This window comes from Carcharhinus amblyrhynchos, chromosome 2, assembly GCF_965287045.1.
Source record: "Carcharhinus amblyrhynchos chromosome 2, sCarAmb.v2.hapA, whole genome shotgun sequence".
Taxonomy (NCBI): domain Eukaryota; kingdom Metazoa; phylum Chordata; class Chondrichthyes; order Carcharhiniformes; family Carcharhinidae; genus Carcharhinus; species Carcharhinus amblyrhynchos.
The window spans coordinates 6,850,719-6,875,005 of record NC_137325.1 but is presented as its reverse complement, the minus strand read 5'-3'; the positions used below and the strand labels follow the sequence as shown (position 1 = coordinate 6,875,005).

General features: G+C 41.5%; 1 protein-coding gene across 1 annotated transcript in view; it reads right to left on the bottom strand.

Moving 5' to 3' along the window:
* The window catches only part of LOC145351932 (calcium-transporting ATPase type 2C member 1), a 90,044-nt gene that overhangs the window by 42,294 nt on the left and 23,463 nt on the right, over nucleotides 1–24,287 (bottom strand). The window contains exons 4-7 of the mRNA XM_080201731.1: nucleotides 17,272–17,361; nucleotides 14,949–14,984; nucleotides 11,727–11,788; nucleotides 7,333–7,441 (exon numbers count right to left, since the gene is read on the bottom strand). Of these exons, the coding sequence (XP_080057857.1) occupies nucleotides 7,333–7,441; nucleotides 11,727–11,788; nucleotides 14,949–14,984; nucleotides 17,272–17,361 (297 nt within the window). The remainder of the gene's footprint in view (nucleotides 1–7,332; nucleotides 7,442–11,726; nucleotides 11,789–14,948; nucleotides 14,985–17,271; nucleotides 17,362–24,287) is intronic.

Genomic DNA, 24,287 nt, shown 5'->3' with positions numbered 1-24,287 from the left:
GTATTCCACTCTCACTTTTTGCTCTCTGGAGGGACCGTTTTCTCCAGGATATGTTTGCCCACACTATCATCTGTTCTCCCTCTGGTCTCTGTTGTTGTGTTACACTGAACTATATGCTTCCTCCAATATTCACTGTCCAAAGCTCCAGAAAAGTCTTCCAAGTGAGACAGAAATTGACATATACGTCCTCCAATTGTGAATACTATGTTTATGGCTCATAATGTGGTTTTCTCTGCAACGAGGCCAAAGATAGATTATCTGACCATTTTGCTGAGCACTTCTATTTGCGCATGCGGCCTTCACTTCCGTCTGATTCACAATATAACTAACTCTTCCATTCCCACCCTGACTTTTCCGTATCTTTGCAATCAGCCCAAAGCAAGCTCAGGAACAGACACCCAGTTTTTTCTCGAGTACTTGAGAATGCTCTCTGGTCTGTACCCTAACTTCAATAATTTAAAATGTTCATTTTATTCTTTCATTTCTAAAAGAGTGCCGGCAAAGAGGATGGAATAATGGTGGTTCTCATTTCTTTCCTCTGGCACAGAAATTTTTGTTTTCCAATTCTTTCTCTTCTACAGCAAGCGTGCCCTTTCTCTCATAGCTCTGAAGCAGCAACTCTTGAATGGCAGATGACTGAAAATTAATTTATTCATCTTATTAATATTCATATCTGCTTTGGTATGCATCAAACTGAGCATATTCCTTAACATTATTCTCCTAATTAATATTCAGTGTCTAAATGCTGCCTGCTATTACTGTACAGTAGACAAAATGAGACTTCCAGCAGATCTGGAGCCTTCAAAACGTAAATAAAGCAAAGCAAGTATTTATTAGTCACAAGTAAGGCTTACATTAACATTGCAATTAGGCTACTGTGAAATTCCCCTCATCGCCACACTCTGGCGTCTGCTTGGGTCAATGCACCTAACCAGCACATCTTTCTGACCAAGGGAAGAAACCAGAGCATCCGAAGGGAACCCACGCAGATACGAGAGAGCATGCAAACTCCACAAAGATAGTGACCCAAGCAGGGAACCAAACCCGGGTGCCTGGTGCTGTGAGGCAGTAGTGCCAACCACTGTGCCATCGTGCCACCTCATGTGAGAGGGGTTGAGATTGAGAGCAAACATGGAGGCTTCAAAGAGCGTGAGAGGAAGTGAGACTTCCAGCAGTAATGGAGCCTTAAAAGAACAAAGGGATGGGAAGGGACAGACAGCAGACATGGTACTCGGTTGAGAGTCCCAGTTTGACTAGATTTGGAGAAAACTACATTTGATGGCACAGGGAACGAGGTAAGTAATTGGCCGGTGAGTATTATGCTTGCTTTGCTTAAGAACTGGCACAATTTATCAGTAACTTAAGGTTTTATTAGTATTAAAATTTTTGTAGTATCAGCACAAAAACCACTCTGGTTTAGTGATCAAAATTAGTTAACTGAAATATTAAGTAACACAGTTGTTTAATTGGCTGGACAACAGAAAAACAAAAAAGTTTTGCATCACTCTTAAGTAACTAATTTGGTGAAGTAAGCTTAAAGGGAGGGCCGCTCAGCCACATGGAATGCCCATCTTGTGGGATGTGGGGAGTCACAGACACTTCACGTGGTCCAGAATGACAGGTGCAGGGAACTGTCACTAGCTGCAGAAACATGGCCTCTCCGGTGGCGCGCTGGAGGGGTGGGGGAGAGGCTCGCCAGAGGGGGACAGAAGGTGCGCGAGGGACGGAAAAATTTATCAAGTTATTGCTTTGACATTGCTTTATTTTTGTTAAACATTTTTTTTTAATATAAAACTCATGACTCATCTTTCTGAAATTTGCTCATCAGCCCCGTGACTGAGGAAAAAAAACAACAGCCCTTAAGCGAAAAAGGTAGGACAAGCCTCATATAAAACATTAGTCCGGCCACCTGAGTACTGCGTGCAGTTCTGGTCACTTCATTACAGAAAGGTTGTAAGTACATTAGGGGAGGTACTGAGGTAACATACAAGGATGTTGCCAGGGCTCAAATTGCAGCTATGAGAAAAGGTTGGAAAGGATGGTGCTGTTCTTAGAACAGCAGAGATTTAAAATGTACAAAATTGTGAGGGGACTGAATAGAGCAGGTGGGAAAGACCTATTTACTTTAGCAGAGAGGACAGTGACTAAGAGACATAGATGTGCACTTCAGGCGCACATCCGATTACCTTTTGAGTTTGGGATTTCTGCCTCTTTTAGGAAGTGAGTTCCAAATCCCTATGACTCTCTGAGTGGAAAAAACATCCTCATAGAGGGGAGATGAGGATGTTTTTTCCACTGAGGGTCATAGGGATTTGGAATGCACTTCCTAAAAGAGTCAGAGGCAGAAATCTCAAACTCAAAAGGTAATTGGATGTGCACCTGAAGTGCCGTAATATGCAGGGCAATGGATCAAATACTGGAAAGTGGGGTTAGAATGAGTAGCTCATTTTTCAGATGGTGCAGATATGATGGACCAAGTGCCCACTTTGCTGTAAACTTTCTATGATTCTAAAACTGCAGCCAGATATAGTGTTTAACTTTAATATTAAGATTTAGCTAGAAAAATGTAAATTTGAATTACATCATTTTTCTTTAATATCTAGTAAGGGGAAACAGCCTCTCTCTCCTCACACTGTTTCCTCCTTTTACAAGTTTCCCACTCAAAGTGCCTCCCACAGCCATTAAAGTGGGAGAAGCATTTTGTTTCCTTGGTCACCACCAATGCTGCTTTTAAAGAAATATTATAAATAGTACAAGCACGACTTGGCAAAGACTCACTTTCTGAACTTTGCTTGCTCATTTGAGAAGGTATTCGGACACTAAATTGGTCCAAAGCCAAGTCTTCTAGGTCCAGAGCCACTCAAGTTTAACCTCAAATGTAATCTACAGTTTCCTCCATTGAAAGTCAGCTGCTTCCCACCAGTTATAATGTAACCACTGCACAGGAACACTAGGAGAGGCAAAGGCACATTTGACAGGCACTAAGGGGACACTCAAGTTTGTCCTTTGTATGAAATTAGAAGCTACGTTTGGAATGTTTCCTTTGTCGGTCTTTTGGCTAAGATCAAGTGTAGTATCAACATGCTGCACTTGGTTGAAGTCATTAGGTTACATTTCAGCTTCATTTGAAGCAACTTTTTAAAGCGGCATCTCGGCCTTTTGGCTAAGATGCAAATTCCATCGAGCCTTGGAGAAGGAACTATATCTACTCCAATCAGCTTGGATCATGTAGATCAAGCCAGACAGGTGGTGAGAGCCCTGTCTTGTCAGCTCGGATCGGGAATGTCCCAACTTGTTGGGACTCTGAATTGGCTTTAATTTGACTTGATTGGATTGAAATAAAGTAAACAAAAAAAAAGTTTCCTTTGTTGTGGCTTTTATTATTGCATTGTGGCCAAGTAAGGTGTGGGACTGTTGGTAAATGGGGAACTGGGATTGCAGCAAATGGCATCATAGGAGTTCTTTACAGCCCAGGCAGAAAGAGCCTTTCCTCCCTTTATCTTATTCTCTTCCTTACCCTGTTTTTCCCTATCCATGAATTGCTTTCTCTAAATTGATGGAGAGAGGTGTCTGCTCATAAATAGCAAGGTTATGCGGCATTATCAGCTCCAATCTTCACTCACTCTCCCAGGTACTTTCACAGGGGTCTGGGCAATGGAAGTATTGTTTCAGCAATATCACATGTTTCGTGCCTTCATATTATGTATGCAGCACACGTGAGCATGGGTTATGCGCCAGAGTCATCAGCCATGGTCGTCAGCAGAAAGCCCTTGTCACTCAGCCATCTTCAGTCTGCCATTGTAGATCAAATGCAGACAGTACAGTGGACTAACACAAAATGAAGTCATCGTGATCCCGCCAGGATACTGTTCATTGATAATAATTCGCTGCATGTGGTCACGTTCTAGCTGGATATTTTTGAATTGGAATTTCATTCAGTTCTAGTAAAGGGCAGAGATGTCCTGTGGCACCCCTCACCTTAGGAAACCCTGAAAGCCACATGCTCATTTCACCTCAGCCAAAAGAGAAATAAACGCAGGCTTCTCTTATTAAATAAAGAGTTTCTGGGACCTCCCTTACTCGACAATGGACAGCAAAGTATAAGATACTTCAAGTGTCTTCAGCTCCAGCCTGGAAGGTGACAGATTCATAAAAGTTCACTCACAGCCATTCGCAAAGCACTCTTTGCCCTGCTTTAAAGTTGCAAGCTGTAACCGGTAGCAGATTTCAGAGAGCATGTCCATCTCAGATGGCACATACATCAAGCCTTGCTGAAGTTCAGGCAGGAGAATTGATCTCAAACACCCTGGGCAGATATTGCCTCTGATTTCTTCTCCTTTTCCCTCTCCCTCCTCCAGCAGCTGGCCCTGCTTCATATGATCTCTGCTCCTTCTCCAAGTAATGCTGCATTCCAAGCAAAATGCCTACACCTGAGTCTGGGAGCAATTGATTTGTTCAGAAGCCTTTAAATCAGAACAAAATCTTTCACCACTCCCTGTAGGCCGCTGCTACTTTAAATAATTATAGGAAGCCCAAAACACATGCAAAATTGTAGCAACAGCCAGGCAAAGAAAAATCAACTAGCAACTAACATGTACGTGGTCGATGATCCCTTTGAATAGGCGGCTGACTGACTTCATGATCTTCCTGCATTGCATGCCTCTGGCAAATGTTCACTGCACGTGCTGACAGCAGCCATTATACACTATTTATAAGCCTAATTTCTCACTCCAACAAACATTGTCACATACAGTGCAGTGCAGTTTGTTCAGTCAGTCGAGCCGGAACTTCAACACATTCCCCTATTCCTTAGTACAGCACCAACAGCCTCCCTTTAAAAAATAGCATTAGATAATGAACTTACACCAAGTAAAGAATAAAAGTTCATTAAACATCAAGTTAGCAGAGTTCACTGCACAAATATCATTACTCAATGCCCTGAGTTGGCTCCAAAGTCTATCAGCATTTGCTACTTAACTGATTTGACAAAATGGACTGCACAGATGTTATTAATCAATTTCTTGGCTGAATATCTAACATGGAGGTTTTTATTAATAGTCTTATTTAAATATTGTACTAAGCCAGTCATGCACATAAATAGGGAAGTTAATGGTTAGTTTTTAACCAACGTATAATAATGTCATACGGATGGTAACACAGTTAAAATCCAAATTGCAAACAAATTTGTTTCTTTTATGGCATTGCATCTATACAATAATATAGGTGCACAACCTTATTATATTAAAGAATTGGCCAAGAGCTGTTGGCAACCAAGACCAACAGCTGATTAAAACAAAGAGGACAGTAAAGTCCAACCTTGTAGTACATCACATTATATAAAGATGTGGAAAGGGACCCAAATTGTGCAGCATGCAATCCCTTTCATCACCAAGGCTCGGGTTTTATTCTGATAATAACCTCCACTACAGAAAAGTCAGCTGAAGTCCAAAGTCCAGTCGCAAAACCTAAGCCAAGATCAAGATCAGAAAAAAAATTATAAACTCTCCTTTAACCTTTATCCTGAGAAACACACTAATCCAGGAGTAGGAGCTTGGCTTCTAAACATTTTAGCTGACTTACCAGTTGATCCCTTTCCTCACTCGTTTCAACTGTGCCTGTCAACTGGTTTTCTCATCTAAGCAAAAAGCAGAAAAGATTGTGTCTATCCATAAGCAAGGATCAAAGTCAGACTCAGACCCAATAACAACGATAATTAGGTCAAAGCTTGTAGCAATAAGCAGCTGCTGCATCACCTCAACTGTAACACCTTATTTAGTTGCCAATTTAGCTACAAAGCAAATGAGCCAACACAAGATTATAATGATACAGAAATAGTATGATTCTGTCATTTGATGGGATGAAGTGAGTCTACTTCATGCCTAAGTTCACCCATGACACTATAGCCAACAGGGAGTAAGTACATGCTACATGATGATATTAAAATCAATGATTAAATAAAACCTTCAGGCTCAAAGGGAAATCTATCAGTTGCCGGGCTACATTTCAAATTTCTGCATGAAACCAGAAACAGCTACAAGCAGCAAAGTTCTAGTCACTACTTCTGTTTATAAAATTCTCTTCCCAAATAGTGCTGTCACCTACAATGCATCCTGTTCTGTGTAGGTTTCCAACTGGGGTTACTCGGTCATATATTAAGCCAAGGGATGTTTCAGGTAACTATTAACACGCCAGTACAAGTTCTCAGTCTTTTCTGTTCTCACGCCACTACTAAGGTTTAATTTTGAGAGAGGTCCAATCTTCTAGAACAAAGATGCTAGAAGATTGGGCCGCTATAATTAAAAATAAATCATCAAGTAACATCGACTTGCATGTGAATCTGAACCACTTCAATACAGCACTTCACAAACCAATTTTTGTACAAACAAAATTATGTTTTTGCCAAATATATGTACCTATGTTCTTCAAAGATAGGGGTGACAATTAAAACGTAGCTGATTGGTAGCATTTACCTACCTTACCTCCATATCCCTTGATATTCTTACTGAACAAATAATCTAGCCATCTCAGTCTTGAAAGATTCTACAGCTTTAAGGGGAGAAAAATCCCAGATTTCTGTTGTCATTCTGTGGAAAAAATTATTTTGTAATTTCCTTCCTAAATGGCCTGGCTCTAATTTCAGATGTCTATCTGTTCTTGATTCTCCACCTCCGTCCAGGAGGAAATCATTTCTCTTTACTTATAAAACCCTTTTAACATTTTAATCTTGATCAGTTTAACCCTCAAATCTTCCTTATTCAAGGTAATTTTGCAACCTGGTTTGAACTCACAACTGAATCTGTGCTGCACCCACTCCAAGGTCAATATACCCTTCCTTTGGAGCAGTGTTCCAAAAGAGCCTGACCAAGACTATAAAACTGGGACATGAATTTGATATTTCATTATTCAGTAGCAATAACACCAATTTTTCTAACATTCAAGAGCCTCTTGTTTTACTTTAGTCTTGTGTTGGAGTTTTAACCTCAAAAGCACCATTTTTCAATGAATCAACTTGACAATTTCCTTTAAAAATAACTATTGGGTTGGCCTAACATAATAAAGTTAATAAATAAAGTAAAAACTACAGGTGATTCCTGTTAGGATCTGATGAGGAAATGGACTGATGCTCATATCACTGAGGATCCATAAAAGCAAGAGAGATTTGATCAGAGAATTCAGAGGTCAATAATTTAATATAATGTGACATATTAAAAATAATTCCAAATATTTATGCAATTTTGCATTTGCTACATAGATACAAGGAAAAAATTGAGAAACACACTATATATGTAACATTAGCAACAAAAGCTTTACTGCAGTAGACCAATACGGTACCTCAAACAAACGTAGATCAGCAGGGACTTTATCACCAACACTCAAACACACTGTGTCTCCCGGAACCAGCTCTCGGGCGAGCAAGTGCTCCATTCTTCCTTCCCGTATACTAGAGTGGAAAGAAAGTACGTGCCAAAATAAAATGCAATACCGTTAGGATCAACTTTATCGTTCTGCATGTAAATTTTTGCTCTCTTCAAGTAGAAAAATATCAGTGCTAGGATGAAAAATTATCTTTTTCAGGAAGACTGCATTTGCATCAAATATTCCCACATCAAATAAAGCATGGTTAGTATTTACAGTAAAGTTCACTTTTATGCTATTCCAAAACTGTAACTACTGTGAACTTCCCATACCATCCATTCTTGTGATCTCGCACTATAATCAAGGTAAAAGGTGTTGGATTGAGATGAAGGGTGCTTACAGTCAGCTATAGAAAAAATGTTCATCTCATTATTCCAAAGATGTGTAGGTTAGATAGATTGGCCATGGCAAAATTGGCCCATAGTGCCCAAGATTTATAGATTAGATGGATTAGCCATGGTAAATGTGTGGGGTTATGGGAATAGGGTAGGGAGAGGGCCTGGGTAAGATACTCTGTCAGGAAAGTCAATGCAGACTCGATGGACCGAATTAACTCTTTCTGCACTGTAGGGATTCTACGATTAATTGGTGCTATGTCCTAAAAGGGAAGAGGATATTATTGAACCTCTTGTGGTAGCCATTTCCCAAATGTATTTTTTTAATGGACTAACAACTTTACTGAAATATACATCAGGCTAACCGGCAAAAGTATGCTGATGTTTTTTCTACAAGAGCAAAATAATGCACGTGAGGAGAAAGGGAAGTGAGAAATACATTTTTCTGGAATGAATAGTTAACTTAGCATTGGATAATAAAAATTGACCTGAGAGAAAGCAGCAAATTGTGGCTAATGGTTGTTTTTCAGACTGGGGGATAGTAGGCAGTATTCCCCAAGTGTCAGTGCTAGGATAACTGATTATTTAATATATACATAAACGACTCTCAGTGTCAGGGACCCGGGTTCAATTCCAGCCTCGGGTCACTGTCTGTGTGGAGTTTGCATGTTCTCGCCATGTCTGCAAGGGTTTCCGCCAGGTGATCCGGTTTTCTCCCAACTCCAAAGATGTTCGGGTTAGGTGGACTGACCATGCTAAATTGCCTCAGTGTCAGGGGGATTAGCTAGGGTAAATTGACGAGGTTATGGGGATGGGGATTGGGTGGGATTGTGGTTGGTGCAGACTCGATGGGCCGAATGGCCTCCTTCCACACTGTGGAGATTCTACGATTCTATGACATGGATGATTTGGAGTTGGGGACCAAGTGTAGTGCATCAAAATTCACAGACGACACTAAGATGGGTGGAAGAGCAAAGTGTGCAGAGGACGCAGAAAATCTGCAAAGGGATATAGATAATCTAAGTGAGCGGGCCAGGATCTGGCAGATGGAGTACAATGTTGGTAAGTGTGAGGTCATCCATTTTGGAAAGAATAACAACAAAATGGACTATTATTTAAATGATAAAAAATTGCAGCATGCTGCTGTGCAGAGGGACCTGGGTGTCCATGTGCAGGAATCTCAAGGAGTTGGTTTGCAGGTGCAGGTAAAAAATTAAGTCTTTCTTAATTAGAGAAAGCAGGTGCCTTCTCTAATTAAGAAGGCAAATGGAATTTTGTCCTTCATTACTGGAGGGGTGGAGTTTAAAAACAGCGAGATTATGTTGCAGCTGTATAAGGTGCTGGTGAGGTCACACCCAGAGTACAGTTTTAGTCTTCTTACAAGGATATACTGGCACTGGAGGGGGTGCAGAGGAGATTCACTAGGTTGACTTCAGAGATGAGTGTGTTGGGTTATGAGGAGAGACTGAGTAGACTGGGGCTATACTCATTGCAATTCAGAAGAATGAGGGGGGATCTTATAGAAACATATAAGATTATGAAGGGAATAGATTAGAAGCAGGGAAGTTGTTACCACTGGCGGGTGAAACTAGAACTCGGGTCGTAGCTTCAAAATAAGGGGAAGCAGATTTAGGACTGAGTTGAGGAGGAACTTCTTCACACAAAGCGTGGAATCTGTGGAATTCCCTGCCCAGTGAAGCAATTAAATAGTTAGATGCAATTAAATGTTTTTAAAGCAATGATAGATAAATTTTTGAACAGTAAAGGAATTAAGGGTTATGGTGAACGGGCGGGTAAGTGGAGCCGAGATCACAAAAAGTTCAGCCATGATCTTATTGAATGGCGGAGCAGGCTCAAGGTGCCAGATAGCCTACTCTGCTCCTAGTTCTTATGTTTTTATGACTTGGATATTAGAATGCAGCTTTAAATTTGAAACTTTGCTGACGATACCAATCATGAAGATCAGGCAAGCAGTGAGGATAATCACATTTAGCTAACACGATACATGTAGCTTGGCAGAATAGACAGACAAAGTGGGAGATGGAATTTAATATAGAGAATTGGGAGGGTGATGCATTTTGGTAGACAGGGTAGGGAGAGTCAGTAGAGGCTTAATGCCACAGTCCTAAAGGGTTTGCAAGGATAGAGAGAATTGCAGGTTGATATTCATCGATTTTGAAGGTGGCAGGAGAGATTGAAAGAATAATTAGCAAAGCATATGGGATCTGGGATTCATAGAGACATTGAGTCCCAAAGCAGGGAATCTATGCTGAACCTTTGGAAAGATCTACTAAACTAGGATAGTGTGTCCAGTTCCAATCACCACACTGTAGGAAGGACGTGAGGGTCCTTAAGAGGGTGCAAGATTCCCAAGAATGGTTCTAAGGATGAGGGATTTTAGGAACAAGGTTTGGCTGGAAAAGTCAAGGTTGTTCTCCCTGGACGAAAGGAGATTTCATGAAGGTGTGGCTCTTATTATCATTATAGATTATCAGTAATTGAGAAATTATTTAACCAGTACAAGTTAGGTAGACAAAGAAAGGTTGATCCCATTGGCTGAAAGTACCAGGTCTCAAGACTACTGATTTACAGCTTTGAGCAATAGATGCAAGAAGATACGAAGAACTCTTTTTCACAATGACTGGTACTGAGCTGAAACGATGGTGCTGGAAATAGAGGCAATCAATGATTTCAAAACGAAACTGGATGAGCACGTGAAGGAAATGAGTTTGCAGGACTATTGGACTGACTGAATTGCACGACAAAGAATTGGCACGGGCTCAACGGGCCAAATGACCTCTTTCTGTGCTGTAATGAAGATTGGGGGAACGGCAAATTGTGCGGAGGGTGTGGAGAGTCTGCAGAAGGATCTAGATAGGCTGGGCGAATGGGCCAGGAAATGGCAAATGGAATTTAATGTTGGCAAGTGTGAGGTGGTCCACTTTGGTAGGAAGAATGGTAGGAAGGACTATTGCTTACGGGGCGAAAAACTGCAGCAGGCGACGGTGCAGAGGGACCTCGGGGTCCTTGTGCATGAGTCGCAAAAACCCAGCTTGCAGGTGCAGCAGGTGGTCAGGAAAGCAAATGGGATGCTGGCCTTCATAGCGAGGGGGATTGAATATAAAAGTAGGGAGGTCTTGCTGCAGCCGTATAGGACATTGGTGAGGCCGCAGCTGGAGTACTGTGTGCAGTTTTGGGCGCCGCACCTGCGCAAAGATATTTTGGCCTTGGAGGGAGTGCAGAGGAGGTTTACTAGGCTGATACCGGAGTTGAGGGGGTTGAGCTATGAGGAGAGGCTGAATAAACTGGGCTTGTACTCGTTAGAGTTTAGAAGAATGAGGGGAGATCTCATTGAGACGTACAAGATGATGAATGGGATGGATAGGATAGAGGTGGAGAGACTCTTCCCGCTCAAAAAAGAAAGTAGGACTAGGGGGCACAGCCTCAAGATAAAAGGGGGGCGGTTTAGAACGGAGTTGAGGAGGAACTTCTTCACTCAAAGGGTGGTGAATCTCTGGAATTCTCTGCCCGTTGAAGTGGTGGAAACTGCCTCGCTAAATATTTTTAAGACGCGGGTTGATGGGTTTTTGATAAGAGAGGGGATTAAGGGTTATGGGGAGAAAGCGGGAAAGTGGAACTGAGCAGCGACAGATCAGCCATGATCTTATTGAATGGCGGGGCAGGCTCGAAGGGCTAGATGGCCTACTTCTGCTCCTATTTCTTATGTTCTTATGTTATAACTGTATGTGAATCAAGAGCCTTCTCGGCTTTTACTGATTACATGAAACAACAATCTGATTCTCATGGCATAGTTCATGTCACAAGAACAAAACTGGAAGCAATGCCAAATAAATAGTTTCCAATGTTAATTACGGTGCTCAGCTCATAAATGCTGCTGCAACTTAACCACAAAGGGGCACATTTACATTCCCCTGGAAGAGGACAAAATAGGATTTTGATAAAAAATAATCATACCAGTGGCATTCTGGGGGAACCAATTTGCTCAGTTCTTCAAGAGATTTTTCAGACCGATATTCCTGTAGGAAATGAGCAAAAGTAGAGTAGTGCTGTCACACATGAAACATACATTATAGTAAAACTGTGTACGAGGGCACAGGCAATGTTATAGTTTTATATTTGTAAAACACAGCATGATTCTAACTCCATCAACTGCTCCTTGACCTCTTCAAACTGCCATTTCAAAAGGAATCCCATTCCTAGCAACTCAGTAATAAACATTTGCTCTTTGTTAAAAAAACTTCTGTTTATGCTTTTAACTTCTTACTTTTTGATCCATGTTTTGGACATGATGTTTGTAAACAGAATCTCTTTGGTGTAGGGGCCTTTACATTTTAGATCCTATTTTTAAGGGTGTCACATCTGACTTTATAGTGCTTTACCTCTGAGTCAGAAGGTTGTGGGATCAAAGCGTCCCACTCCCATACAAAAATAAAATTGTTCTATTACTTGATCTAGTTTCATTATGTTCATGGACCTCAGCAACTGAATAAAGTGAGTGCATTAATCATTATACTGAGAGGAAAGCTTGAGAGCTTACAATAGCTATCCAAACCTTTCAACTTAATTGCTTTTTTGCTATCACAGAGATTTACAGATTTGCTATGAAATCTGTGGGACCTCTCTGCTGACCCCCATTCTGGCTGCTTTTGCATAGACTATCAGCAGAACGTAGGACACTAGTATAGTCTGTTGTTACTGAATAATCATTTCCTCACTGAAGGGTTTATATTATATCGTCAACACTACAGGTCCAAAAGAGCATGTTCAATTATTGAGAAATTCTTTAGCTCGGTACATACAGACTTTCCCCAGCACTACATATTACTATGGTTGAGTACCCATCAAAATATAGCAAATGGTTTCTGCTAAACTGACTATTCATTTCATTATTAGGATCCTAAAACAGTATGGTCTCTGAACTAAAATTAACAACCTAATTTCCTGTCTCTGGGCTGTTATCAGTCCAGTCTGATATTAATGACTGCAATGTACTGGACAGGCAGAGTTTTGAAATGATCTAACTGAGGCTTTCATGATTGGGTGTAGCTGACTGAAGTGATCCAAGCCCAACTGTCACTCTGGCAAAGGGCTGGGGGAGTAGGAGAGATGCATAGTGCATTATCATACAAACCTTTAACCTCTGCGGCCTGGTTTTGAAGTTGGAAAGAATGGGAAGAAGTAAATGCCCATTCATATATCTTTCGCGTGCGTAGTAGGGCCTAAATTACAGGAAATCACCTTATCTCAAACTAATTAGTACTCGGTATAAGTTCAGAGCGCATTGCTGCCCAGAATTATTAATAAATTATCTCTCTGTTACTGAACATTGTACTAGTACAACATTGCAATGGATGATAAAACATTTACATTAAAATATAACCACATGCAGGAGAACAGTGCCAGAAACCTTACTCATCACCTGGTTAATGTTCCATACAGAGGGAAAGTTAACATTAGGAAAGTAAAAAAATAAAGATCACATGACAAAATCTCACTTTCATCAGATCATAAAATTATGACCAAAAAAAATTCTTGAGCATCTGTTCTCATAGTCAATCATTGGAGGAAGGATTCTCAATGCCGAATTACATCTTACACTCCCTAGGTGTCACAGATAAAATAATCCGTTGGGACCACTGAAATGAGTGCTCAGTCGAGCTGCAGAGAACCCAATGTGGCACAATAAAATGCCAGATTATATCTACATCAATCACGCCAATAATTAAACTTTTGAAACGAAAACAGAAAATGCTGAAAAATCTCAGCAGGTCTGACAGCATCTGTGGAGAGAGAATAGAGCCAACGTTTTGAATCTGGATGACCCTTCATCAGAGCAGACCATTACACTCTGATGAAGAGGCATCCAGACTCAAAAAGTTGGCTCCCTCAGTAAGAAGTCTCACAACACCAGGTTAAAGTCCAACAGGTTTATTTGGTAACAAAGGACTAGAGGGCACAGCCTCAAGATAAGGGGGGGAGCAGTTTAGAACGGAGTTGAGGAGGAACTTCTTCACTCAAAGGGTGGTGAATCTCTGGAATTCTCTGCCTGTTGAAGTGGTGGAGGCTACCTTGCTAAATATATTTAAGTCATGGGTAGATAGGATTTTGGTAGGCAAGGGAATTAAGGGTTATGAGGAGAAAGCGGGAAAGTGGAACTGAGCCACTTCAGATCAGCCATGATCTTATTGAATGGCGGGGCAGGCTCGAAGGGCTAGATGGCCTACTCCTGCTCCTACTTCTTATGTTCTTATGCTCAGGCGTTTGTTACCAAATAAACCTGTTGGACTTTAACCTGATGTTGTGAGACTTCTTACTGTGTTTACCCCAGCCCAACGCCAGCATCTCCACAACTATTCTCTCTCCACAGATGCTGTCAGGCCTGCTGAGATTTTCCAGCATTTTCTGTCTTTGTTTCAGATTTTGGCATCCGCAGTATTTTGCTTTTAAACTCGTGAACCTTAACTGACTGAGGAAAAAGAGCTCTTTGAAACTTCCTGTTTAAATGGGACACTCACAGCTGAAGAAAATGGCACACCATGTAAAACAAAGAAAGAACTTACATAATGCCTTTTAGGGCACGAGGATATCCCAAAGCACTTCACGGCACTTTTGAATGCTGTAGAGAAATGCAATGGCATATCTGCTTTGTGCAAAGCCCAATCAGATAAAAGCTAGAAAATCCTTTTTTTTGGTAGCGTTGGTTGAGGCGTAATTATTGGTCAGGACACCAGGAAAACAGTTTCTGAATAGTGCCATGGAATGTTTTATACACCCGAGAGAACAATAGCGTGGCTTAACATTTCATGTGGCATACAGTACATCTGACAACGCAGCACTCCATTATTGTCCAGACTGTATTTGTTCAATTTTCAACACTAAGGTTTGAGTCCATATCCTTCTGATTCAGAAGCATGAAGACGGTTGAGCTTTGAAGTCTCCATTTTAGCAATGAAGTTTATTATAGTAATAAAGCTATTTCTGATAAGAGATTTCAATACTCCAGTAACATTAGTTCAAACATCACGATATGCAAGATGAAATGTCAAAATAATTGTTTGCTCTGGTAGCTTAGCATTACCAGGAAAGGTTTAAATACATACAACAGGCAAGTTAAAAGCATAAATTTACATTTTCTGCCTTGGCCAAGTTTTTAATAGAATACAAAAAGACACAAACCTGTACAAAGGCAACTGTGACGACAATTAATATAGCCTATCAGAAAGGAAAAAAAAACTATGATTAGCCCACATCAAAATCATAATTAATTTTCCACAGGGAAAAAAAATGCAGAGGTCAATTAGCTATTCATTTACAGTGGTATTTTTATGACCCTCTGTAATTACCAGATATAGGATAGAAAATATATGAGGTCCAACCAAGCAAAAAAAAATAGAAATAAGTTTTGTGTTCCGCTGAAGTCTAAATTTAAATTAGTGAAGATTGGGCCAAATCTTGTTGGAATTGTAACACAAATTCACAATGCAAACCATCATTAATGCACTCATCAGCTGACAAGATTAAAGCAAGAGGAGATACACTGGGAACAGAAAATTCCCAAAATCTGCTGGTTAATTTTTGATGCTCCATCATTTGCTTTGTACAAAATAAATTGTTGGATTTATACAATAATTGTCCAGTAAACTCATTGTTGAAGATTAGGACTCATAATCAACAGTGAAAATATCCTTTTAATGGCAAGATAAATGTTCACGCTATGCTAATGAACCTTTCTGGCCCAGAAAGGAACACTTTAAACTGTTCAACACATTGGACTAGATCCTTTTCAAAGAATCAAATATTTTTGTAAAATGTTCTCTCTTCCATCTTCCTTACCCTCTTTTTAGGAGGGATCTTATCACCTTAGTCTCTGCTGCAATAGCAGACCATTTTCAGGTTTGGAACTAAATTCCCTCAGAAGCAGGCCCAACGTTTGTCCTTTACCAGAGTGCATTCATTCTGTCAAAAGGAGGATTCCTAATCAAAGAGACCATGGTACATGTCAAAAAAGCTCACCAGCAAACACAGGAATGGAGAGGAAACCAAGGAAGGCTGTCCTCTGGGTCTCTTTTTTTATTCAGTTTATGGGCCCTGGGCATCAGCTGGGCTGGCATTTATTGTCCATGCCTTATTTTGCTCCATTTTCAGAAAGAGTCAACCACATTGTTGTGAATTACCTGTCGGCCAGACCCAGGTAATTGTTTGCTCCGGTAGCAAATTTCCTTCCATAAAGGGCATTAGTGAACCAGAAGGGTTTTTATGGCAATCAACAATGGTTTCATGGTCATCATTAGACATTTAATGCCATATTTTATTCAATGCAAACTTCACCATCTGCCATGGCATCATTTGAACCCAGATCTTGTTTTGAGTCTCTGGATTATTAGTCCAGTGACAATACCACAGCACCTCTGCTTCCCCCATCTCTCACACATAACTGAAAGTCTTGCTACGGAACCCGAGCTGAGGAAAATGTAGCCAATACTGCTGTTAGAGCAGTTTGCAGTGTGGTGGCCTCTCCTCCTGCTCTTCATAGGGGTGAAAGGTAGAGCTGCAAAAAACTGTACCCAAATCACATAAAAGGATGGTAGTAGGAAAGGTCTGCTGAATTGAGTGAAGTGCTGAACAGGTGAAATGCCTTTCAAAAAGTTGGTAATCAGCTATCATACAGTGAAAGCATTGTAAGAATTTCTCCATTATTGGCATGACAAAGTACAGGAGATTTGCTCCATCTTTCAATGCCCACCCAGGGGAAAGCTGGAAGAAGCAAGAATGACTTTAGGATCCCAACTCACTGGGAATTTCACACCCCATTCAGTCCCACACCCCATTCACACCCATTCCTTCCCCAAAAGGGTGGAAAAATTCTTCCCTTTATTTCTCTTTCCACACCCAATTTGACTCTAATTCATTCAATTCTATTATCTATCACCCCTAGACTATTGGTCCCATTGTTCATCCAAGGTCCCAATACTCTGTTGTTAACCCATATTCCAGCAGGCTATACCAGAAATTATACTTGAGCTGAAGAGGACAGGAAAAGGTCTAATTAATAGTTATCTGCTCCAGCAAGAGTTAGCCTACATATTTCTGCAATTAAACTAAAAATATTTAGAATCACAGAATCCCTACAGTGCAGAAAGAGGCCATTCAACCTATCGAGTCCACACTGACAACAATCCCAGCCAGCCTCTATTCCCACAGCCCCATATATTTACCCCCACCAATCCCTCTAATTTATGCATCCCAGGACACTAAGGGGCAATTCAGCATGGCCAATCAGCCTAATCCACACATTTTCGACTGTGGGAGGAAACCCTTGCAGACATGGGGAGAACGTGTAAACTCCACACGTCGTCCAAACCAGGAATCAAATCCAGGTCCCCGGAACCGTGAGGCAGCAATGCTAACTGCCGTGTTACCCTGATTTAATTTGACTGCATTCAAATCACATCTATATACTTGTATATTATTTATATTTTAAATGAACATCACATCTTACCACTGTAATGCTGACTGCGTCATCCAGCTGGTGCATTAGAACGCTGATAACAGCTGAAGCCAGTAGGAGCATAATAAGGGGATTTTTGAACTGCAAAAAAAGTAAAAGTGTTTAATAAAGAATCCCTAATGGACCTCAGCGCTATTATTTTCCAGTGAAACTATATTTCTAATAACCATGGTTCAAGATGACAGTCTCACCGATATTAAATTACAAAAGGTCACTGCTGGAACTGTAGTTCAGTGTGAACACATGGTATCCTCTGTGAACAAAGGTCATGATCTTCAACCAAAATGTATAGTATTTTTCAAGAACAAATAAATAGTTGCAGCAAAACTGATCTCAATGACTTCTGGACAAATATCTCTTCAATCTCATGAAGTTGGACAAGGGAAGGCAAAACATGATGAAAATCAATTAGCTGATTGAACACTAAGGCAAATGAACATATTATGATCAGAGTTGTTTAGCTGAATCAATAGAATATCTTTGCACAATGATATGAAAATGATGTACAATGAAAGTGCATTCTACCTAAACTAGCATTTCATAACAAACCAGAATAACGATGCTGTATTCTGCCCTATAGCTCCAAGATAGAACAAAACCTTTCTGCTATCTCTCTCAGCCTTTTGTGGCCTGACTGCTTGTTCAATGTCCTGTTTCCAAATGTCAGATTGTATTTTTGACATGTGGCATTTGGTTTTATTATCACCTGTTCTGACAGTAATAGATCAGGGATAAAAAACATTCCAACGCAGTGGGTATGAAGTGTTGTCAATTTTGAAGACAAATCACAATTGACTTGTTGCTAGAAAAAATAAATAAGCCAATTAGCTACCTCTTCTGCTGGTGAATTCACAGACTTGTCTGTCGGTGTCCTGGGAAATTAAAATCTTTGTAGGGAGTTTTAAAACAAAACACATTTTAGAATAACTTAAATCTGGAAATACAGACAAGGAATCCTTAGATCAAAAAGAAATCAAATTGACGCACCCAAACTAATCCTTTGATTTCAAAGCATACTAGGGTACACTATCTGTCTGATTGTGAACCACAGAGCTGGAAAAGTAATCATAAGAAGAGCCAAACTAAACCAGATTCATTTGGCTGGGTGGATCAATATTAATGATATTTAATCTTTCTCCAAGAGTTCTTGAAACCATAAAAATAATGCAAGGGAAGCAAATATGGCCAACAAAAAAAACTGCAAAATTTGATCTGGTTTATTATTGTCCCATTTATTAGCATACAGTGAAGAGTATTATTTCTTACACATTATACCATCTGTACAGAAGAAAAGGAAGAGTGCAGAATATAGTGTTACAGTCATTTTTTAAAGTTTAAAGCGTATTTATTCGTGTCACAAATAGGCTTACATTAACACTGCAATGTTACTGTGAAAGTGCCCTAGTCACCATGCTCTAGCATCTGTTTGGATTCACTGAGGGAGAATTTAGCATGGCCAACCCATCTAACCAGCACATCTTTCAGACTGTGGAAGGAAACTGGAGCACCTGGAGGAAACCCACACAGACAAGGAGAGAATGTGCAGATTCTGCACAGGCAGTGACCCAACCTGGGCGCCCAGCGCTGTGAGACAACAGTGCTAACCACTGTACCACCATAGTAATAGCTAGGGTGCAGAAGAAAGATCAACTTAAGGTGAGGTAGGTCCATTCAAAAGTCTGGTGGCAGCAGGGAAGAAGCTGTTCTCCAGTTGGTTGGTACGTATATGCAGACATTTGTATCTTTTTCCCAATGGAAGAAGATGGAAGAGATCATGTCCAGGGTGCACGGGGTCCTTGATTATGCTGGCTGCTTTTCTGAGGCAGTGGGAAGTGTAGACAGAGTCAATAGAGGCTGGTTTGCATGATAGACTGAGTTTGTTCACAACTCTGTAGTTTTTTACGGTCTTGGACAGAGCAGGAGCCATACCATGCTGCGATACAACCAGAAAGAATGCTTTCTATGGTTCATCTGTAAAAGTTGGTGTGAGTCATAGCTGACATGCCAAATTTCAGGATACACAGAATCATAGAACCCTACAGTGCAGAAAGAGGCCCTATGGCCCACTGAGTCTGCACCAAACACAATCCCATCCAGGCCCTACCCCCATATAAGAACATAAGAAATAGGAGCAGGAGTAGGCCATCTAGCCCTTCGAGCCTGCCCCGCCATTCAATAAGATCATGGCTGATCTGTCGTGGCTCAGTTCCACATTCCCGCCCTCTCCCCATAACCCTTAATCCCCTCTCTTATCAAAAACCCATCAACCCGCTTCTTAAAAATATTTAGCGAGGTAGCCTCCACCACTTCAACGGGCAGAGAATTCCAGAGATTCACCACCCTTTGAGTGAAGAAATTCTTCCTCAACTCCGTTCTAAACCGCCCCCCCTTTCTCTTGAGGCTGTGTCCCCTAGTCCTACTGTCCTTTCTGAGCGGGAAGAGTCTCTCCACCTCTATCCTATCCATCCCATTCATCATCTTATACGTCTCAATGAGATCTCCCCTCATTCTTCTAAACTCTAATGAGTACAAGCCTAGTTTATTCAGCCTCTTCTCATAGCTCAACCCCCTCAACTCCGGCATCAGCCTAGTAAACCTCCTCTGCACTCCCTCCAAGGCCAATATATCCTTGCGTAAGTACGGCGCCCAAAACTGCACACAGTACTCCAGCCGCAGCCTCACCAATGCCCTATACAGCCGCAGCAAGACCTCCCTACTTTTATATTCAATCCCCCTCGCGATGAAGGCCAGCATCCCATTCGCCTTCCTGACCACCTGCTGCACCTGCAAGCTGGGTTTTTGCGATTCATGCACAAGGACCCCGAGGTCCCTCTGTACCGTCGCCTGCTGCAGTTTTTCGCCACGTAAGTAACAGTCCTTCCTACCAAAGTGGACCACCTCGCACTTCCAACATTAAATTCCATTTGCCATTTCCTGGCCCATTCGCCCAGCCTATCTAGATCCTTCTGTAGACTCTCCACACCCTCCGCACAATTTGTCGTTCCACCAATCTTGGTGTCATCAGCAAATTTCGACACCATACACTCGGTTCCCTCCTCCAGATCATCTATATAAATGGTAAATAGCTCAGGCCCCAGCACCGACCCCTGGGGCACTCCACTAGTCACCAATCGCCAATCCGAATAGCACCCATTGACCCCCACTCTCTGCCTCCTATTTGACAACCTACACATTATCCCTACACATTATATCCACTAATCCTCTAACCTACACATCCCTGGACATTAGCATGGCCAATCAACCTAATCTGCACATCTTTGGACTGTGGGAGGAAACCGGAGCACCTGGAGGAAACCCATGCAGACACGAGGAGAATGTGCAAACTCAACACAGACAGTGACCCAAGCTGGGAATTGAACCCGGGACCCTGGCGCTGTGAAGCAGCAGTGCTAACCACTGTGCTACCGTGCCACCCACATTTCCTTAGCCTCCCGAGAAAATAGAGGTATTGGTGGGCTTTCTTAACCATAGCGTCGGCATGGGGCATCACAGTGATTAGCACTGCTGCCTCACAGCGCCAGGGTCCCGGGTCTAATTCCACCTCAGCTCACTGTCTGTGTGAAATTTGCACATTCTTCCCGTGTCTGTGTGGGTTTCATCCAGGTACTCCAGTTTCCTCCTACAGTCCAAAGATGTGCGTGTTAGATTGACTAGCTTTGCTAAATTGGCCCTACTGTCAAATATGTGGGGTTACGGGAGTGGGGCCTGGGTGAGATTGTGCAGACTGAGTGGCCTCTTCTGCACTCTAGGGATTCTATTCTATGATCATGGAAGGACCAGGTCAGGTTGCAGATGATCTGAGCACCTAAAAACTTGAAGCTCTCGACCACTTCCACTTCATCCCCGTTATGTAGACAGGGACACATCCTCCACTACTCTTCCCAAAGTCAATGACTATCGCCTTTGGTTTGTTGACATTGAGGGAGAGATTACTGTCATCACACCAGCTCACCAAATTCTCTATCTCTTTCCTATACTCTGTCTCATTCAGCACCTTATACAGCTGCAACATAACCTCTGTTTTTAAACTCCATCCCTCTATCAATGAAGGACAAAATTCCATTTGCCTTCTTAATTCCTGCTGCATCTGCAAACCAACTTTTTATGACTCATACACAAGGATACCCAGATCCCTCTGCACAGTTGCATGCTGCAATCTTTTGCCATTTAGGACGGCACGGTGGCACAACGGTTAGCACTGCTGCCTCACAAAATAACATGGCTGTCGACATGACAACATCACCACCTTTCATTTTAGTCTGGCATATTGTTTTCCAAAGGTTTCCTGCATCAAAGTTCCCAAATTTACCAGGAACAGCAAAATAGGGTTACAGATGTGATCAGAGCAACCAATAATCTTAAGCCACCTGAAAAGATTGGACCAATGAGGGAAAAGCAGACAGGGCAAGAATTCCAAAATGGTTCTCTGAATAGCTCGAACAGAATGCCCAAATATTGCAACCCAAGCAAGCAGCCCAACAAGTGAGGTCATCCATTTTGGTAGGAATAACAGCAAAACAGACTATTATTTGGTTTAGTTTATTTATTTGTGTCAAAATGGGCTTACATTAACACTCCAATGAAGTTAGTGTGAAAATCCCCTAGTTGCCACACTCCGACGCTGTTTGGGTCCACTGAGGGAGAATTTAACATAGCCAATCCACGTAACCAGTATGTCTTTTGGACTGTGGGGAGGAAACCAGAGCACCTGGAGGAAACCCATGCAGACACAGGGAGAACATGCAGACTCCACACAGACAGTGACCCAAGCTGGGAATCAAACCCAGATCCCTGATGCTGTGAGGCAGCAGTGCTAACCATTGTGCCACCATGCCGCCCTAAATGGTAAAAGATTGCAGCATGCTGCTTTGCAGAGGGATCTGGGTATCCTTGTGTATGAGTCACAAAAAGTTGGTTTGCAGGTGCAGCAGGAATTAAGAAGGCAAACTGAATTTTGTCTTTCATTGATAGAGGGATGGAGTTTAAAAATAAGGAGGTTATATTACAGCTGCATAAGGTGCTGGGGAGGCCACACCTGGAGTACTGTGTACAGTTTTGGTCTCCTTGAGAAAGAATATAGTGGCACTGGAGGGGGTGCACAGGAGATTCACTAGGTTGACTCCAGAGTTGAGAGGGTCAGCTTATGAGGAAAGACTGAGTAGACTGAGGCTATACTCATTGGAATTCAGAAGAATGAGGGGGGATCCTAAAGAAACATAAAAGGTTATGAAGGGAATAGTTAAGATAGAAGCAGGGAGATTTCTTCCATTGGCAGGTGAAACTAGAACTAGTGGGCATGACCTCAAAATAAGGAGAAGCAGATTTAGGACTGAGTTGAGGGAGATTTCCTTCACCCAAAGAATTGTGAATCTGTGGAAGTCCCTGCCAATGAAGCAGCTGAGGCTGCCTTTATATGTTTTTAAGACACAGATAGATAGATTTTTGAATAGTAAAGGAATTAAGGGTTTTGGGTGAGCGGCCGGGTAGGTGAAGTTGAGTCCACAAAAAGATCAGCTATGATCTCATTGAATGGCTTGAGGTGCCAGATGGCCTACTCCTGCTCCTAGTTCTTAAATTCCAACAGCCTCAACAATGTCACACAGAAACCATGCACAAATTTACATATCAGAAACTACAAACTGTATCTACATATCAGATTATCTACAGATCAGGAAGTGAAAAATATCAAGCAAAGAAATAAAGCCCTTCTGCCTCCACTGAATCAGAATGTGTTGACCGTATACTCAGCACACAAATAGGAAATGAATGACATTAGTCGCATTTTGACTGTATGGAACCAAATTTAAAGCCTCAAAGCAAAATGGAGTTCCTGACCAAACTCCATTCCACACAAGGATAAAAGTACTAAATTATTGCTGCCATAATATAAAAAAAAGCACCCGAGGTACTCAGAGTATCAAGAGAACGAATATCCTAATACATAGCTTTCCAGTATAACGTTATCTCGTTTAGACAGAAATGAATGTGCCTTCCTTCCAGCCTCTCATACACTGACAAGCCTCTTACATTAGCTAAAAAGATAAAGAACTGTTTTCAGATATCCAAAGTTAAATTAATAATTTCCTTCACTAAATCACAAAGCTATGAAAATCATTTGTACTGGATGGGCTTCTATCCTGTAACTTCAAATGTTGGCAAGCAATGAGAACATCCTCACATAGACTTAAACATGAAGATAAGAATTTGGAATTTCAGTCTTTACGGACAGGTAGTAATGTAGGCTTGGGTGTTAAGAAGGAGAGGTCTGATGTGGAACTGGATACAAGCTGAAGAATTTTAGAAGAGTTGAGATTTATGGAGAATGGAAAGCAACAAGGAGAAAATTGAAATAGTCAAGCTTGGAGGCATTGATGAAAGTTTCATTAGTTGAGGTAGAGTTGACACATGTCATAGAGGTGGAAGCAAGCCATTCAAAGACTGGATATGGAATAAATAATCTAACAAAAGAGGTGACGAGTCAGATAGAACTGAGTTTTCACAATGTCTCAGTGGCAGCTGACCGTATGTCGGTAGATAAGGCTGTCGAGGGAAAGTACATTGATAAGGAAAGGGCCATTGACAGATCCTTTGGGGCTTCTGGAAGTAACAACGTACAGGCAAGAAGAGAAGTTTTTGCTGAAGATTCTCTGGTTGTAATGGTAAGGTAGTAAGCCATTGAAATCTGGAAGAAGTTGCTGAATTGCGTAATCAAAACAGGATCTCTGAACCAAAAGCATAAAGTGCTGGAAATACTCAGTAGGTCAAACAATATCTGCAGTGAGAGAAACAAAGGTTTCAGGTTAGTGGTCTTTCACCAGAATTGGTACAAATTAGATATGACCAGTTTTTAAGCAATATGGAGAGAAAGTGGAGAGAGGGAGAGGGGAAGGAAAGCAGGTCTGTGAAATGGTGGAAGGCAAGAGAGATTAAATAATGAAGGCGATGATTGTGCAGGGCAAAAGGAAATGCGAATGGAACAAGAAGAG